At 41.7% G+C, this 18,978-nt stretch overlaps 1 protein-coding gene across 1 annotated transcript; it reads right to left on the bottom strand.

Moving 5' to 3' along the window:
* Positions 1-4,036: 4,036 nt before the first annotated feature.
* On the bottom strand, positions 4,037-15,185 carry LOC139469767 (small ribosomal subunit protein uS11-like). Its single transcript, XM_071252053.1, has 8 exons — positions 15,149-15,185; positions 12,232-12,338; positions 11,123-11,264; positions 9,201-9,331; positions 8,314-8,339; positions 8,021-8,095; positions 6,087-6,152; positions 4,037-4,745 (listed from the first exon to the last, which is right to left on the bottom strand). The coding sequence occupies exons 2-8, from the start codon at positions 12,311-12,313 to the stop codon at positions 4,638-4,640; spliced, it is 630 nt and encodes a 209-aa protein (XP_071108154.1). The 5' UTR covers positions 12,314-12,338; positions 15,149-15,185; the 3' UTR covers positions 4,037-4,637.
* Between the last annotated feature and the right edge of the window lie 3,793 nt (positions 15,186-18,978).

The following is an 18,978-nucleotide window of genomic DNA, read 5'->3' on the forward strand; positions in this document are numbered from 1 at the left end:
AGCAGAATGCTGTAATGTGTTGTAGGGAAGATGTAATGTGTTGTAGGGAAGATGTAATATGTTGTAGGGAAGATATAATGTGTTGTAGGGAAGATGTAATGTGTTGTAGGGAAGATATAATGTGTTGTAGGGAAGATGTAATGTGTTGTGGGGAAGATGTAATGTGTTGTAGGGAAGATATAATGTGTTGTAGGGAAGCTGTTATCCAACCATAATGTTTAATGTTCCTGTCTGCATATTACAACTACACAACTGTACATACGATATGTGGCTCTGTGCAGAGCCCAGATAATCAATCATGTGAAATAAAGGCAAAACTGGCAGCATGTGCATTAGTGGTCACACTTGGCAAGCTGACTTGTCAGACTGACCAGTGATATTCTTGAGGGCATTATTGTTATTTGATTGGCTGTTAAGACTGTGATACTCTATATATTTCCTGGTTTTATTTTAATTTGAATAAAATTATAGAAGACTCCTGTTTTTTTCCCATGCTGTTTTCTGGTGTGGTGTGGTGTGGTGTGGTGTGGTGTGGTTCTGGTGTGGTGTGGTGTGGTGTGGTGTGGTGTGGTGTGGTGTGGTGTGGTGTGGTGTGGTGTGTGTGTGTGAGTGAGTGAGTGAGTGAGTGAGTGAGTGAGAGAGAGAGAGAGAGAGAGAGAGAGAGAGAGAGAGAGAGAGAGAGAGAGAGAGAGTAATTTTTAGCCTAACTATGGACATGATGCAGGATGCATGTACATCCTCAACAGGATGTATGGAGTACAAGGAGTACCATCCTGTCCATGCTCACAGCCTAGTGGAGCCAAATACACAACCAGGCAGCATATTTCTGCAGGCATCAAAGCAAATAGGTATTCTCTGATGGAAATGGACAAATTGGCTACCATGCTGTCATCAGGTATCTCCAACTGAAAGGGCTGTCCACCATTTATCCATGCAGATGAGGCATCAGCTTCAGGGGATGATGTTCCTTCCCTTGCCACTGCCAGGGGTGGGCAGTGGAGATCAGGGGGGGTGGGGAAGAGAGTCTAGAAAACGATCCAAAATGAGGAAGACATTCATCTCTCACCACTAAGAAAGTGTTGATAAAATACATATGATTATGGGTGATCGACGACACAACACATGTAGTCAATATAGTTGGCATCTGTAATGGGAGAGTTGAAAACATTTTGAGGAATGAAATTGGTGTGACGAAAATTTCAGCATACTGGGTGTGAAGGTTTCTGTGCACAACACATCAATAGTATATTAGCCTAGGGAAGCATGCACAATTGACATCAACATGATCCATGTGCAACGTGTATCCTCCCCTTGTTGCTCTGCTGGAACAACACACTCCGACAGCGTGATACTGACCCACTTCATCACAGGGTCATGTTAGAGAAATATAAGGTCATTGAACCAACATGGCTGACGTGCTGAAACTGTGTTGAAATGCATGAGCCCTGGTGTAAATGACACAACACAATGAACGTAAGAAGTGTTGTTTGTTGCATCCGAGACTTTCCAAACTGTTTAGTCAAGAGAAGTGCTATTTTCATCTATCGGATACATACAGCTTAATGTAAACTACTTAAAGAAGTTAAAGAACACTGATTCTTTCATATTACTATATGTTCATTACAGATCCACTATAGTAATATGAAAGAATCGGGTAGATGTCATGTATTAACATATAATGGGTAGGTTTCTCGGCAGGATAAAGCCAACAAATAAAAACGATATCCGTTGGGGTCATATGCGGATAGAGATGCAAATATCAAAGGTCAAGTAAGGACTACTTTCACTGTTTATAAACATGGCGTAGCCCTTGTCATTCAGCGATCGAGTCAGAATTAAGCATCGGGAATGTGGATAAACTACCGCGGTAATTGCTATCATTATGAAAAGAACAGTCTAATATACTGAAAGTCAGTGTCTAACTGTGACGTAGCATTTTAGGCATTTTACAAGTTTTGGCAACTTTGGAGATATAATTTGCGTAACAATTTAGCAAGACTAGCCAAGCGGGATCACTTTACATATCTGTTCTTGTAGACCTCTGTGGCTTGGAACCTTTTGCACAAATTAAAATAGTTGGGTTTGGCCGAAATATGTTCGAATTGTTACCTTGTTTCGTTTTGTCGCTGTGTGTACATCTGACTGCATTTCTAACGTTATGACAGGACAGGCCGACTGTCAACAACATCTGACTGTGGCCGTGACGTCTCATAGACTATAGGGTTAGAGTAGCTTCCCTTTGACAAAGGGCAGTTACTCTAGTGGACAGACCGATGGAGTGCCGCGAAAGTCAAGTAAAAACAATTGTTGTTTTGTGTATATGTTGCTTCGCCACTGTATAAGAAACAGATTTCAGTTGGAACTATAATGGCTACTGTCACTGTCCTACTGACACATCACTTACCCTGTGACGTAATAAATATTAATGTGCGCATTCCAGGAAAACTCGCAATGTTTCAGTAATGTTTGTGAGAGAGGGAAAGCGATTTTCAAGCACAGAATTAAAGAATGACATTATATGATAAAGAGGTTATCACGCTTGTGTGTTTGGGGATGGTAAATATCCTGCATTAGGAATAAACATTGTATTTAGCAATTCCTAATGCATCCCCAAACACACAAGCGTGATAACCTTGTATGACTTCAAAGAAGATATTTCTGCAGCTCAGCATGCTCAAGTGAATGTGTTTTGAAAATCATTTTGAACAAAGACTTTAGACCACCACACAGTAATTTATTTCATTGTATCACCATACAATATCACAAACAGAGCCCAGTAACCTACTCTCTACAGGGAACCATCTTCCCGAGGCAAGAGAGTTAACACACTATAAAAGTCCAGTTTCCACCTTGCTGAACTAGGCTGGTATTATGGAGTTACATTTTGGCTGGACTAACAAGTCCAATCAAAATCGCGCACTGAAATCGAAATCCGGTTCATAAACTGTCGAGCAGATTTTGGTCGATTGCAGGATTTGCAAAACATGTGCACTGTCAACTCGTTGTCAGCAGATATTTTCCAAATCTTTTCATGCTTTTAATCAAGGTACTCACGTGATTTGATGCATTTCGCGATCTAAGACCCGTTTTATCACAATATAGATCTTGATTATCTCTCAGATCGTCCTGACTGGGCGCCACCATTTTGTGTGAAGCAAACGCATATGATACGAGAGGTGGAATTTGATTGGTCCATAGGAGGGGCTTAGAAAGGACATAACTGGTAATAGCCACTGGTGGCGCTACGATCGAGCCCAGTTATTCCAGCCTACTTCGGCAAGGGTGGAAACTAGACTTTTAACTCTCTTGCCTCGGGCAGATGCAGGGAACTGACTGGGGCACCCATTGACAACATAGCATACCGGTACATGCACAGCCCCACACTGACCCATTACCTGTAAACACAGAGTCAGGCAGAAATATAGCACCAGAGTATCCATATATCTCCACAATATGAGGAGTGCCACAACACTGCACAAAGCTCACCTGGACATGCAGTCAACAGTTTAAAGGGTCAACAAAGACAGTCATTAAAGTTCAAATATTTCTGCATAAATTCTGACAAATTAATAATAATTCTAAAATGTAATGATTTGATCACAATATCATGTTAACATAAGGAGACACACGTGTCAAAGGTTGAGCTCCCTCAGTCTGGCAATTTGTGGGAGAAGATGCCAAATACACCATTTGGAAAAACATGACCTTGCACAAAGCAAGGTCAAAATCTAAAACATTTCGAAAAAAAGACGAGGTGGTGAAACAGAAAAGAGGATTAGAACCACTTGAACAAATTCAGGTGTCAACACTGGCAGAAACAAGCTTGTTTCAGCTTCAGTGGTCCAGTAGTTTCTGAGGAGACGGTGCTTACCGTGCCAGGAAAGGTCAAATTAAGTTCAAATTTAAAATATTGCCAAAAAATAGAACATGTATTAAGTCCCACTACTAACAAGACATGCACCAAATTCATGACATTTTGAACAGAACTGGCTGAGTCATGGCTATCCGTATGGACAAAGTATAAATGTCGAACTCACAATAGACACAAATCACAAATAAAGTTGAGCCCCACTACAAATTACACATACCACATCACCACATAAAGCACTGCTCTCCTGACTAACTTCTAGACCAATTAGTCAACCACTTCATTAGCCAGGTGAGCTAAAAAAATTTTTTTTCAGTGCTCAATAAATGGGTCCCTCAGAAATACACTGTGATATGGGGCGTTTTGGTGGCTTAGTGGTTAAAGCGTTCGCTCGTCATGCCAAAGACTCAGGTTCGATTCCCCACATGGGTACAATGTGTGAAGCCCATTTTTGGTGTCACCCACCATGACATTGCTGGAATATTGCTAAAAGTGGCATAAAGCCATACTCACTCACTCACTCACTCACTACACTGTGATTTACATATTCTTCATGGAACAAAATATGAGGGTAAATGTTCAAACTAACAGAACACCTAAATCCAGGGATTTACCTGGACCTGCTCAGAGGCTGATATTCATGTCATGCATACTTAAATAGGCAGCGCTACAATAACGTGTCACAATAGCTGTACAGGTCCAGGGTCAAGCCGTATCATGACATCCACTTGGTATTCACATATGGCACAAGGCAACACCACACACTCTACTATAGGCGTCTCTTCTTGCGAGGTCGGTTGCCATTGAAGGGCAGTGGTGTGGCGTCTGTGATGGAGACAATGGTGAGGCCTGCCATCTGGAGACCTTTCAGTGCAGGCTGGAACAGGGAGACAGTTCAAGTCAGGGAGTGAGTTGGCTTCAACGCCGCTTTCAATAGTACGCCATATATTTGCGTGTCAGCTTGATAAGGCAGGAAAGCCCGAAGTCATGCAGCAGGGGTGAAATGACACATCGGTGCATCATGAGTTTTCATGAGACAATAGGGGAGGTCTGGTAGCCTAGTGGTTAAAGCGTTCGCTCGACACGCCGAACACCCGGGTTCGATTCCCGACATGGTTACAATGTGTGAAGCCCATTTCTGGGGTCCCTGGAATATTGCTAAAAGCGGCGTAAAACCATACTCAATCACTCACTCACTCATGAGACAATACGATACATGATACATTGTTTACTGTATCGATACAAGACGATACACTTGCTAAAATAAACTATCTACTACTCATTCAATGACCCCAAGTGTTTTTGTCAGTTAAATACTGCAAAATGTGTTGTAATTACGGTTTCAAGTTCACTATTTAAAATAGCCACTACAAACATGCGTCTACAGCTAGCCTTTCCCTTTGGTCATGCTCTGAAATATTTTCAGCCAAGACCTTTCCATGAGATTTGACAAAAATATGCGTATCATGATACAATCGTATCGTGACCTATGTATCGTGGGATTCAAGACCAATGACCATGGATTTCTGGTACTCAGGAGAACAGACACTTAAAGCAGAAAGTTTTACGCCTCTAGCTACCTTAATGACAAAGTCATAAACATGTAACTTGCAATCACTGCCATGAACTCCCTCAAGAATAAGTTTTTAAGTTAAAAAGAATCCAAATATATATCGTGTATTGAAGCATTTTCATTGTCAACTTCACCTTGACCTTATACGTGCATGAGTGAGTGAATGAGTGAGTATGGTTTTACGCCGCTTTTAGCTATATTCCAGCAATATCACGGGGAGGGGGGTACAGCAGAAATGGGCTTCACATATTGTATCCATGTCAGGAATCAAACCCGGGTTTTCATCGTGACGAGCTAACGCTTTAACCACTGGGCTTCCCTACCGCCCCAATGTATGTGCATGACAAAATTACACATGTGTTTGATTTACATACATGCAAACAAACCAAGAAATTATTAACCCTGAACATGAACTATCTGTGTGTGTGAAGGAACCAGTCATTGAGTGTCTGTTTACCACTGGAACTCATTATTGGTCACTAACTTAAATATAGACCCCCTATTCTGGGGGTTTTAAGTTAGTGACCAATAACGAGTTCAGTGCTGTTTACATACTACTAGCCTTTACACAGTGTTAATAGCCACAGCATCTAATGCTGACAGCCCTATCTAATGTGAGATTATTATATAAGACTAAATAGTCACCATTCTGCCTGGTCCAATGCCCTTGATGCTGACACGAACCTTCGTCAGTCCTTTGGACACTCCTTTCTGCAATCAGACATAGTGTTCTAGTTCCACACATCAACAACAGCTGTACCCAGCCAGGGACTTACAGGCCTCTGTCTATTTCCAGAAGAGTCTCAAGTACTTTGGGGGTTCCTAGGCATGAACATGGGGGTCCCAGGCATGAACATGGGGTTCCCAGGCATGAACATGGGGGTCCCAGGCATGAATTCGAACATGGGGGTTCCCAGGCATGAACATGGGGGTCCCAGGCATGAACATGGGGGTTCCCAGGCATGAACATGGGGGTCCCAGGCATGAACATGGGGGTTCCCAGGCATGAACATGGGGGTCCCAGGCATGAACATGGGGGTCCCAGGCATGAACATGGGGGTTCCCAGGCATGAACATGGGGGTCCCAGGCATGAACATGGGGGTTCCCAGGCATGAACATGGGGGTCCCAGGCATGAACATGGGGGTCCCAGGCATGAACATGGGGGTTCCCAGGCATGAACATGGGGGTCCCCAGGCATGAACATGGGGGTCCCAGGCATGAACATGGGGGTTCCCAGGCATGAACATGGGGGTCCCAGGCATGAACATGGGGGTTCCCAGGCATGAACATGGGGGTCCCAGGCATGAACATGGGGGTTCCCAGGCATGAACATGGGGGTCCCAGGCATGAACATGGGGGTTCCCAGGCATGAACATGGGGGTCCCCAGGCATGAACATGGGGGTTCCCAGGCATGAACATGGGGGTCCCAGGCATGAACATGGGGGTTCCCAGGCATGAACATGGGGGTCCCAGGCATGAACATGGGGGTCCCAGGCATGAACATGAGGGTCCCAGGGGTGAAAATGGGGGTCCCAGGGGTGAAAATGGGAGTCCCATCGTTGCAAATGCTCAGAAGCCTTAAACGGATCAGATTTAAGATGAAGACTTCAATGTCAGAGAAAATTAATCTCTGACACTCTGACATGTGAGTGTATTTATCACCAGAACAGAAATGTCGTTTAAATGTAATATGCAATCTACTATTTTGAGTAGTTTAATTATTCAAACAGACACATTTTTGTGTCCATTCTCAAATTGTACACATACAGGACCCATTATTTGGTGTCAGGGAAAAACCTTGCTTACTACTGGTTGGGAGGGGATTTGATTTCGCCATAACTGTCGAAAGCTGACAAAACAGGAAGGTAAAGAGGTATCATTTTCAGTGGGTGGCTATCATGGACTATCCGACTTACTGTCTGAGTTTAATGTTCATTATAGAAGCCATCACAAAGTGATCTTAGTGCTACGACCATCTTCTCGAGGCAAGGGAGTTAAGTCCAGTCTTCCCCCTTGCCGAATTAGGCTGGAATTCTGGAGTTACATTTTGGTTGGACCAGCAGGCATTGTCCAATCAAAATAGCGTGATGAACTAGACATCTGGTTTGCAAAACAACATGGATTTCAACATGCAGATTTCAGTCCACTGCAGGGTTTGCAAAGCATGTTTACCGACAACTGGGCGTCAACAGATATTTTGCAAATCTTTTCATTTTTTTAATCAAGGTGATCAAGTGATTTGATGCACTTCTCGAGGTAAGACCTATAATACAAAATAGATCTTGATTATATTGATTATTGATCAGATCGTTATGACTGGGCCCCACCATTTTGATTGAAGCAAAAATGCAGGTGACATGAGAGATGGAATCTGATTGGTCAATAGGAAGGACATAGAAGGTACATAACTCATAATAGCCACAGGTGGCGCTACGATTGAGCCTTGAAATTCCAGCCTAGTTAGGCAAGGGTGGAAACTGGACTTTTACAGTCAGTTAACGCCCTTGCCTCGGGAAGATGTGCAATGACTGTCCAAAATCGGCTTTAAAGAACGGGAGCACTGATCTCCTACTGACCTCTCCGAGTGCCAGGGCAGCAGCCTGTCCAGCGACATTTGTCCCCTTCCTTGTGTTCCGGAATCCCACGGAGCCCTGCGACACAGACACACAACAATCAGCCACGAGGCTTTAAGTATTCACAACTTAAACACTTGTCTCATCTACGAGAAATTTGTACTACATGTTGTATCATGTCTCATCACACTATCTTTACAACATAACCATGACTTCAAAACTTCAAAACCAATTACAGATTACTTGAAACAAACTTTTTTTTCATAAAGAATATTGTTGCCTACTCCAGCACTCACCCCGCTTTCACTGGCCATGGGCGCCCCTGCAACACGAGCAGGCAAACACCTCAGTCATAGCTTGCAAATTCAATTAAAGGCACAAAAGGGACTTAATGTCCACATATTGTCAGTATTTCAGCAGTATAATTCATAGAGAATCTCACCCGAGTGTCTTTTGATATCAAATATATCAACAGGAGTTGATAAAAGTGGAAAATTTCAAAGGCTTGCCGAGGATTTTTGCCACTTTTATCAACGAGTGTTGATATATTTGATATCAAAAGACACAAGGGTGAGATTTTATTTATCATCCAACATCATTCTTTCAACTTTTTCAATTTGTAGACAGTAATTAGCAGTGTCTTCAGTGTAAAAAGTACTGCAAACTGCTTCAGTAGCAGAGCCATTAGTGATGTCATTTGATTGTGACGTCATGGTAACGAGTGACGTCACAATGGTCTGCAAAGCATTGTGATGTAATTTCATTGCAGCGATATCTACAGTGTAGATACAGCTTGATCTCATCCAAGCGATATCTCCTGTGGGAGCCAGTTTTGGATGATAAATGACTGTTATCAATCTCATTAAATCAATCTTCATTGTAAGGCACGAGAAAGCTGCCTCCTGTTGGCTTATGTCAACTTCTTGTCAGTCATTCCATTGAAATAACAAATAATCATGTTATCGCCCTACCACCTCATCCTTATTGGAAGTTCTGATGAACTCCCACATGTCACATGATGGGAGCAACCTTCACTTCAGCCCCTTCTTGATGTGCTTGAGGCAAGATCTGGCAACCCATTTGTTGCATTACTGCTTACAATACCTGTATAGTGTATAGTCAGTTATTCACTAAGCACCAGTATTTAGTTACTATTGTAAAACATGGCACCAGATAGGCCTACCTTCACCATTGGTAAGTGTGACGATTGTATTGTTGTGTGTGGCCTTGACATGGACGATGGGAAGCATGTCGAACCTGACCCCGTCAACCAGCATCCCTGCAGTCTCCATCGTCGGATACACTGTTCCGGGGCTGCAGCAGACGGACATACATGTCACACTGAAGCACTGCTGATACAGTGGAGCAAGTATGGTGTTCAATCACATCTTACACCACAACTGCTGTACTCGCTATCACACAACAGCTTGCAAACAAAGTGACTAATGTGAGTGAGTGAGTGAGTGAGTGAATGGAGTTTTATGCCACTTTTAGCAATGTTACAGTTATAACATGGCGAGTGGACAATATTCCAATGGGTGGAGTGAGTGAGTGAGTGAATGGAGTTTTATGCCACTTTTAGCAATGTTACAGTTATAACAAGGCGAGTGGACAATATTCCAGTGGGTGGAGTGAGTGAGTGAGTGAGTGGAGTTTTATGCCACTTTTAACATGGCAAGTGGACAACAAAGCGTATGAGTTGACTTTTACGCTGCTTTTAGCAATATTCCAGTCATGCCCTATAAGGTTGCCAACAAAGTCAGTGAGTGGACTTTTAAGCGGCTATATAAGATATCTACACGATAAATCGCAAAGAACAATGAAGAATGAAGTTTGGTTTATTTCATGATAAAACATTGTTCTATCATGACGTCATTTCTGGAGATTCGAACATGTGCTCGCAACTTGATGACGTTGCACATACGACGACGTTATTGTTGAGAGGGAAGTGTCTAGTGAGTTGTTCCCCATAGATTTAGCTGGGCAACGCAGATAAACACAGCAGCTGACTGATCACATCCAAAAGTAGGAGAGACGCGACAATCAGTATTGGGAGAAAAGGTACAGAAAGTCGACATGAGACTTGTGAGAATATACGGAAAATACCAACATTAACTCACCTGTTCATAAAATGGATTTGTCCGACATCGCCGAGGTCAAATTTTATTTCGGGAGTCAGCATTAGTATTATACGAGTAAATATACATTTTATTTACATCCTTATAGGGCCTGTTCAAAATGTTGATATATCATATAAGAAAAAACAACTTGCGGTCATTGTTTATCACAGCAATAAAACACTGCAGGGAGAATAAACCATGTGGGGCTGGTTTTACTGCATGATAAACCACGCCCACTCGTTATTTATTTCCTTATCTAGCAATATTCCTGAAACACCCTGACAGGAGGACAACAAAGTCAGTGAGTTGACTTTAATTCTTCTTTTACCCATACTCCAGTAGTCATGGTAATATCCTGGCGGGCTGACAACAAAATGTGTGAGTTGAGCTTTACACTGCTTTCAGCAATATCCCATCATTACATCAGTCATGGTGCGACCACATGAGAGTTGGCCCTCCATTCCATGAACTATTCATTTTAAGTATCCATTGTGACCACTGATCTCCATTTCAGTCAGTCCTCAGTATCAGACACTGGGTCCCATACCATGTCTATTGCCACTGAATTCCAAGGGACATTTGGTGGTACAAATGTGATATTTGTTTGTTTGTTGTTTAATGCAGCACTCAGCAATATTCCAGCTTTATGACGGTGGTCTGTGTCTGTGATTGACATCGTGAGCATCGATCCATGTAATTGGGATATGATGACATGTATCAACCAGGTCAGCGAGTCTGACCACCCTATCCCCTTAGTCACCCCTTACGACAAGCATAGTCGCCTTTTATGGCAAGCATGGATTGCTGAAGACCTATTCTAACTCGAATCTTCACGGGTCACAAATGTGAATAACAACGAAATGAAACATAAGTTAGTATCATACTTTTGATTACAGAACAATCTGTCCCAAAATTTGTAAAATGGTAAATTACACAAAAAGGGTATTTTAACAGAATGTTCAACATGGCAGTTCCATAAACTCACCGAAATTCTTCCACTTCAATGCTTTCATCAACAGAAAGGGAGTCAGCTTTCTGGGCTAACAAGAACTTCTTATGCCGGTTGTCCTTGTCCAGAACTGTTAGAGGTGGAGATGTGTGAAGGGCAGCTCCCTGATCAAGTCCACCTAGCAAAATCATTTATTGGCTTAGTTTTGTTTTACACATCATTCAGCTGTTTTCCAGCTGTAAAACATCAGCCCGTAAATAATCAGTCTGTACCAGACAAACAAGTGATTGATATAATGCACAATGCACCAGGCTGTTGGCGTACACAGACGCTCAAACAAGTACCACCCATCCAGCCACATTCATTAGGAAAAAGTTCCTTGGGTCTGCTTCTTTACTCGTTGACACAAACATCTATAGACAACAATACGAAATCAGTGACATCCTTCAGCATAATGACGCAATCTATCCTCCATCAGCCCTATTACCAGCACATCAGGAAACAGTAGTCAGACAGTTGGCCTAATTATTTTGGGTTTATGGAAACTTAAAAACAAAAAGATTTACTTGAATAGCCAATCAAATGTCACGGAAGCACATGCAATTATTTATAAATAATTGTAGTGCTATGACTATTGTAGTGAGTGAGAGTGAGTTTGGTTTTACGCTGCTTTTAGCAATATTCCAGCAATATCACGGCGGGGGACACCAGAAATGTGCTTCACACATTGTACCCATGTCGGGAATCGAACCCGGGTCTTTGGCGTGACGAGCGAACGCTTTAACCACTAGGCTACCCGACCGCCCCCCATGACTATTGTAAGGAATTCTGAGCGTTACAACAGTCCTAGAACTACTTCAAAGGTACTGTTAATATCCATACTGTCTTCTGTGGTACTGCTATATCATGCCTAACTTCAAAGGTATTACTTTACAACCATTTACTATTCTGAAGGACAAAGGACATTGACAATCTTTAAAAGTTTGTATTTGGCCATACAGAATTAACATTATTGCAATTTTCAGATTTTGTTAACAAAATTGTTATGGTGGTCAGCTTTATTGAGTAGATCCTGCAAAACATTTTTCTGAGATATGTCAACTTGACCAATGAAGTTGGTCTTTAAACCATTCCAAGCCTCTCACCTTGACAGTTTGGCTGCAGCCTCATCAGCGGAACTACACATGTGAAAGGTCTTCTAAGACCGATAAGCACAGAGCGAAACATGACGTTGCTGTGGGAATCTCAACTTCTGAAATACAAGACAAATCAAAGATGAGACATTATCAGATCATAAGTTTCTACAGTTGATGAGATGAGGTTAGGTGAAATGGGTGTCCAATATTATTGTATGAATATAGCAACGTGCATGCACATGTGTGTGTGTGTGGCTGCTTGTACTAGTCTGGACTGATGCCGATTTTAAAGCGCTATCCCAGAGACTTAACATGAATATCCCACTCGGACACAGTATACTGACTCTGAGCTGACCATTTCTTGTTTTAGCCCCTTAATGCCGAAAGCCAGACAGGGTATCAACAAGTACCATCTTTTAATGTCTTTCGGCTGGTGATCAAACCCCGGACCTTCCGCTCTCCGGACGGATGCTCTACCACTACAACACGGAGGCGGTACCTCCACCTGATGATGTGCAAACTCAATACACATCACAAATCTTGTTAATGCATAATAACACAACTTGTGTACAATTACAATGATTTTTATTAGTAATATTACAATCGCAGTGTATTGTATCAGCTTCTGAACTTGTGAACACTGCATTCATCAATATTCTAGCTATCGTAGTACATGCTACACCAGATCTCGTAAGTGGTCTTTTACGACTAACATCAAAAGACCATTTCTAACCCTTTTGTATATCTAGAATATGCAACTTTCACGCGACCCGTGAAGATCTGGAGTAGAATAGGTCTTCAGCAACCCATGCTTGCCATAAATGGCCACTATGCTTGTTGTAAGAGTCAACTAATGGGTTCAGGTGGTCAGGTGCATTGACTTGGTTGATGCATGTCATCGTATCCCATGCGTGGATCGATGCTCATGATGTCAATCACTGGAATTTCTGGTCCAGACTTGATTATTTACAGACTGCGGTCATATAGCTTGAATATTGCTGATTGCGGCATTAAACAACAAACAAACAACTTCCACGCACAGATTTGAGTGAGCGAGTTGGGGGTTTAACCATGGAACGATGTTGTACATATTTATTACCTTGCTTAATTCCCACCACTGCATGAAGGAGTTCGCGGAGCACCTTTGGAATACAGTACAACAACTTCTCGTGAGGACGATCTCTGTCGTAGGTCACATGTCTCAAAGACAAGCAACCAGTTTTTGTGAGAATCAGTCGGACGCGAACTCCCGACTTTGGATTGTTAGCCCGACAGCTAACTGACTGAGCTATGTCCACACTGTGAAACTAAGTGCATATTTACCTAGTCATGCCTACGATGTTACGGAACTGAACGAAAAAGGTTGAATAGGCGACGGACACTTACGAAGGTTACGGGTAGGAATGATCACGATGCCATTTTGCACACTCGTCCCATTCCGTAATCTACAAGATACCGAGTGGTGAGGGATGAGCCGATATGGAGCGAACTGAAAACGGCTCCAGGCGCCAGACGTCAAACTCGCGAGTACGCATGAATGACAAGGTATTTAATAATTCGTCGGGTGATTTTGTGACAGAAAAAAGTGGTAGGGAACACTGTAAGGATGATGTGGAAAATAGTAAGGAACGAACGAGGCATGAGCATGGCTAGTGACGACACAACGGTGAGTTCGCTTTTGAATCAGTACTGAAAAAATGCAGCCAGTGAAAGTGTCTTGTGTGAATGTTCAAGGACAGTTTCCAGTAGCCAAAATATTTGACACAAAACCATTTAATCCTTTTTGCTCAATGTTTTTGTGTGAAGAATATTAGGAGTGAGTGAGTGAGTATGGTTTTACGCCGCTTTAAGCAATATTCCAGCAATATCACGGCGGGAGACACCAGAAATGGGTTTCACACATTGTACCCATGTTGGGAATCGAACCTAGGTCTTCGGTGTGACGAGGGAACTCTTTAACCACTAGGGTACCCGACCGCCCCTAAGAAGAAGAAGAAGAATATTAGGAGCTACTACAGAATCTATAATAGCCACTTAACGGGTACCTAACCCTAATGATCATGAATGAGGGGTGATTGATCGTAAAGGCTAAGGAAAGTGTTCGGGGTAACCTACCCTAACACTAGCGACATTTGGATGTGTTCAGTGCCAATATAATATCCCTAATAAACTGCACTCTTGTGCATAATAATGAAATTTAATGAAAAGAAAAAATAACGATTTTAGCCACTTGAATTACGAGAAAAAAACAAAGTAAAAAATATATATAAAATATAGGTACTTTCGTAAACTAGCGCTTGCTATAAAATGTGCTGCCACAGGCTATATTTAGTAACCAAATATTCAAAACCTTCAACACTGCTGGGCGTATTCAATGACATTGCGTGTAGAGATGATAGATCACTGGAAGGAGCTTATGCACACTCGATGGCCCCTGACGTAACAGGGTATTATTTCGCCGGCGTGACTTGCAACAAAATACCACAAATTACGTCATAGGGTATTGTCACGTGTTTGATCAGTTTGTGGAACTGTATTCTAAAGGTGGGCTGAGTTAGCATATTTATCACATAGAATATATCCTGCCATCCAAGCAATGGTTAGTTTCAGTTTAACTCAACTCCCGGCCAGCTAGCACTAACTGTGAGGGAGACCTAATTGAAAATTTGCCAAGAGAAAATGGTATTAGGACGCTTACAAGATTTTAGTATTGACAGGACATTCTTCTGTTTATCTCCCAAACGTGAAAATAATCTCCAGACTCTTTTTCATGAGAAGCGGTCAATTAAAATGCACCGTTCTGAACCCTGCCTACAGAATAACTCCTATGTGTCGGCATGGCAAAGTGCACCACTCAATTATCCAAACCGATCACAACCATAGCAACAATGCTAATGACCTCTTACGTAATCTGTGTCATATTTACCTGATGCTTGCTTGAACCTCATGCAACACCATGTTGCGCGACAGGAATTGAGAGTTACCTGCCCTTTAATAATTCTCATTCGGAATCTCTCGTACAAATCCGGCATCACTCGGCTCACCTAGTCACAAATAACCATCATGGCCCTATATATTGTGGTTATATATACCGTAACCCTCACTCGGTTTGGAATAGCAATTGTTATTTTGCCTTTTTCTTTCTTGAATTAGTAATTTTGAAACCAATGCAAGTATTGAATTGTCCTTTCATAGAGAACGTGAACAAATAGCGTAAGGAAGAGAATATATGGATGTCAACTTCTTTGTTATGAGGAACACAACGTTTACATCCATATACTCTCTTCCTTATGTGATTCACTTCTAAATGCCTTTCTGATAGCCTAGTTTATAGTCTATGTATTCATTACGATATCTTTATTCAGGAATGCCACCATGCACTGAGAGAAAATCGTATGATCCTTTTAATATTCACAACTACTACATAAAAGACAACTATAGTACATGGATTTAATATTAATGATTGTGATAAAGCTGCTGTGTGGCTTGTGAAATGATGTATACGCGGATCACCCTGACATGTAACGTGACTTGGGTATGTCACTAGATATGAGGGTGAGGGTGAGGGTGAGGGTGAGGGTGAGGTGGAACAGGGTTAACATCGCACTTATATATTCACACACATGTTTGTGTGCGTGTGTGCGTGCGTGCGTGCGTGCGTGCGTGCGTGCATACACTTGTCCGGTCTATACTGACTCCGAGCCGACCAGTCTTTGTATTAGCCCTTAATGCCGAGCGCCAGGCAGTGTAACAACAAGTACCATCTTTTAACGTCCTTTGGTATGACGCGGCTAGGGATCGAACCCCGTACCTTCCGCTCTCCAACCGGACGCTCCACAACTAGACCACGGAGGCGGTCCTATATGTAAGGTGTTTTCTACCTGGAAATATATTTTTCTCTATCTAACCTCCACCATCACCCAACAAAGAGAATTCATATGCTCTGTCTAATCTACACCAATATGATTCTTTTTGAATCTAAAAAATACGTGACATATCATTTTCCTCGTGCTTGTTCCGAATGCAGAAAACATGGAAACAACTATGAATCAAGGTTACGTGAGACACCATTTTCCTGCTATTATGATTTGCTGGTCGAGTCTAGCCCCCCATCCTCTTTCAGGATACCAATAATATCGCATGAGCATATCGCTGTTTATGATCATTAACTGTACGTACTGCATGCTAACGAAACGCCTAAAACTCAAAAGACCGTGAAACAACAAGTACCATCTTTTAACGTCTTTTGGTATGACGCGGCCGGGGATCTGCCACTCTCCGGGAGAACGCTCTACCACTAGACCACGGAGGCAGTCAGAATCCTTCAAAATGGTAATTGGCTTAACATTGGAACTGTCACCTTTAGCTGACTCAAAACATTTCCTAACAAAAGGCAAGTACTCCTCTCTCACAACAACATACTTTAATGAGGGGTCTGCTCCTCATTATCCGAAAAAATGATGTGACCAGACATTCACAAAAGCATTCGGGGGAGAATTGTTTTTTTAAAAAGGATCTTTTTACGCTCGGTAATGATATGCCCTGGCTTAATACGGCAATATCTACAAGTAGGCTCCGACGAAAATCCACAAGTATCTTTAGAACTTACTGGAGTATAACTTGACGTTTTGTCATCAAACTTTCCTGATCTGTAACCTTGCGAATTCCTGAGTGAAAACCCTGACTGCCTAAAACTAACCCTTTTAATTAGCGAATAATAATCATCCAAAGTAGCAGTATCTGATCCTCTTTCTGCTCATCAAGATATGTCCGAATGTCCGCTGACACATACTGCCCTCCAACAGACTCAATCTGTCAAAATCACCCTGGAAGTATCTTTCTCCCTATCAAACCTTAACAAAAGAAGAACCATCGCTTTTCTTAGCTGACATATACTTGCCTTTAGGTTTCAGGAACCAATTAATATGCTTTCAAATCTGCAGCCTTAACAACCCGATAATCAGAACTCGTATAAAAAGGTAACTAAAGGCAGAATACACTTCCTGAACTTGACCGGAATACACTTTGCAACAACACGGTCCAATGATCATGAGGCAATTTTAAACTGTTAGCCACCTTTTCAAATGTAGTTAGAACTTTTCGGGGCAAGTATATTCTGCCAGGAAAGATCAAACAATCTATCACCTGTTGAGGCACTGAGAGAGATCATTCTGTAAATCAATATGTTTGAGCTTTCTTTTTCAGCTTCAATTCCTAATTACTTAATCCGAAAATCTCTCTTTTTTCTCAGCTTCAAGTCTCCATAGCCAATTTTTCTCTTTCAAATTATTATTTCTTTAAAGCCTAAACATACGTTCTTCAGTCAAAGCCAAAGTATCGTCATCCAAAATTTCTTCCCAAACCAGGTACTTATCAAACTTTCTTGACATCAGCCGTAAGCATACGTGATTTGATGTCAAGTTTGTAATGTTTGGTCGATTCGACCTGTTCCGTAGAAGATTGGCTAGCAAACTAATCTACGCTAAATTCCATAGTGATTTGTTGGCTTCACGCAATATTGTACAAAACAATGTTTATCCAATAATTTTGAAAAAAATTGTGATATTTTGTATTTAGATCCCGGACGGGCCCCCAATTTCTGACAATAAGTTAACCCAGAAATATATAGGTAAAAGAAACCCGTCTGAAACAAACAAACAACAACAGAATGGTATACAATTAACAAATGTATTATAAATGTAACTAGGTTGACAAATGAATATAAATTACTGCACAGCAATTACAATGACAGTACACAATTGAGTGACAGTACAAAAACAATGGCAGTATAAAATATAATAGTGGTAATAATATTCACATAGCAGCAGCAATGGTCACGCTTTCTTCCCGCATCCGATGGTCTTGGTGTAATGTGAGATGAGACACGCATGGGCTTGCCCAACTTATATAATCTCTGACAATAAAAAACATGGTAGTAGTGTTTGTCTGAGAGTCCAGAAGGCAACTCATTTGAGCAATATCGCTCAATCTCATTAAAATCAGATCTTAGTTCTCGCTATCGCTAAACAAAGATCAGAGGACATCCGATTAAGGGTCACGTCAGAGCGAACTTTCATCCAACCAATCAGAGCGTCGCTTACCAGATCATGAAAGTGACTGTCGGAATGTGTTTTCTAATCATGCAACCACGAAATATTTAACACGGGGTATTCCGAACGACAGTTACGGGTTTTATGATTATATCCATACAGTCTAGGCCATATATAAGCCATTCCAGAATGTTCTTCTTATCAGTTTAATTTTTTTAATATGTTTCGAAGCGTAGTCGCCAGTTTGAAACCAGTGTCGTAAAGCTCTAGAAAACTGCCTTCTGATTGGGCAATGTCGATTTCTTGTCAGTCATTTCATTAGTCGGTCAAAATTCGCGAAAGGTCGTTCTGACGTGACCCGTACTGGGATGTCCTCGGATCTATGTCTAGCGGTAGCGAAAACTAAGATCTGATTTTAATGAGATTGAATATTGCTCGAAACCCTAGGAATTGATATAACACGTGTTGAAGTGGTCTGTTTAACGTTTTTTTTAAATTTTATTCTCTTGAGTCATAAATCATCAGGAATGACTGACATTTTGATGGATGTTTCCTGATGCGTTTTTATCCCATAAACACTGCTGATGGTTTCGTTGAGTTACAAGCAGTGTAGTCAGTTTGAGCAAGCTTCATCAAGATGGGTTAACTGTTTCATATCTATGTGGGTGTCTATTTTTATATTTCTCTTTGTTTAACGTTAATGAAA

Source organism: Haliotis cracherodii, unplaced genomic scaffold (assembly GCF_022045235.1).
Source record: "Haliotis cracherodii isolate W230 unplaced genomic scaffold, xgHalCrac1.p SCAF_1, whole genome shotgun sequence".
In the NCBI taxonomy this organism is placed as follows: Eukaryota; Metazoa; Mollusca; class Gastropoda; order Lepetellida; family Haliotidae; genus Haliotis; species Haliotis cracherodii.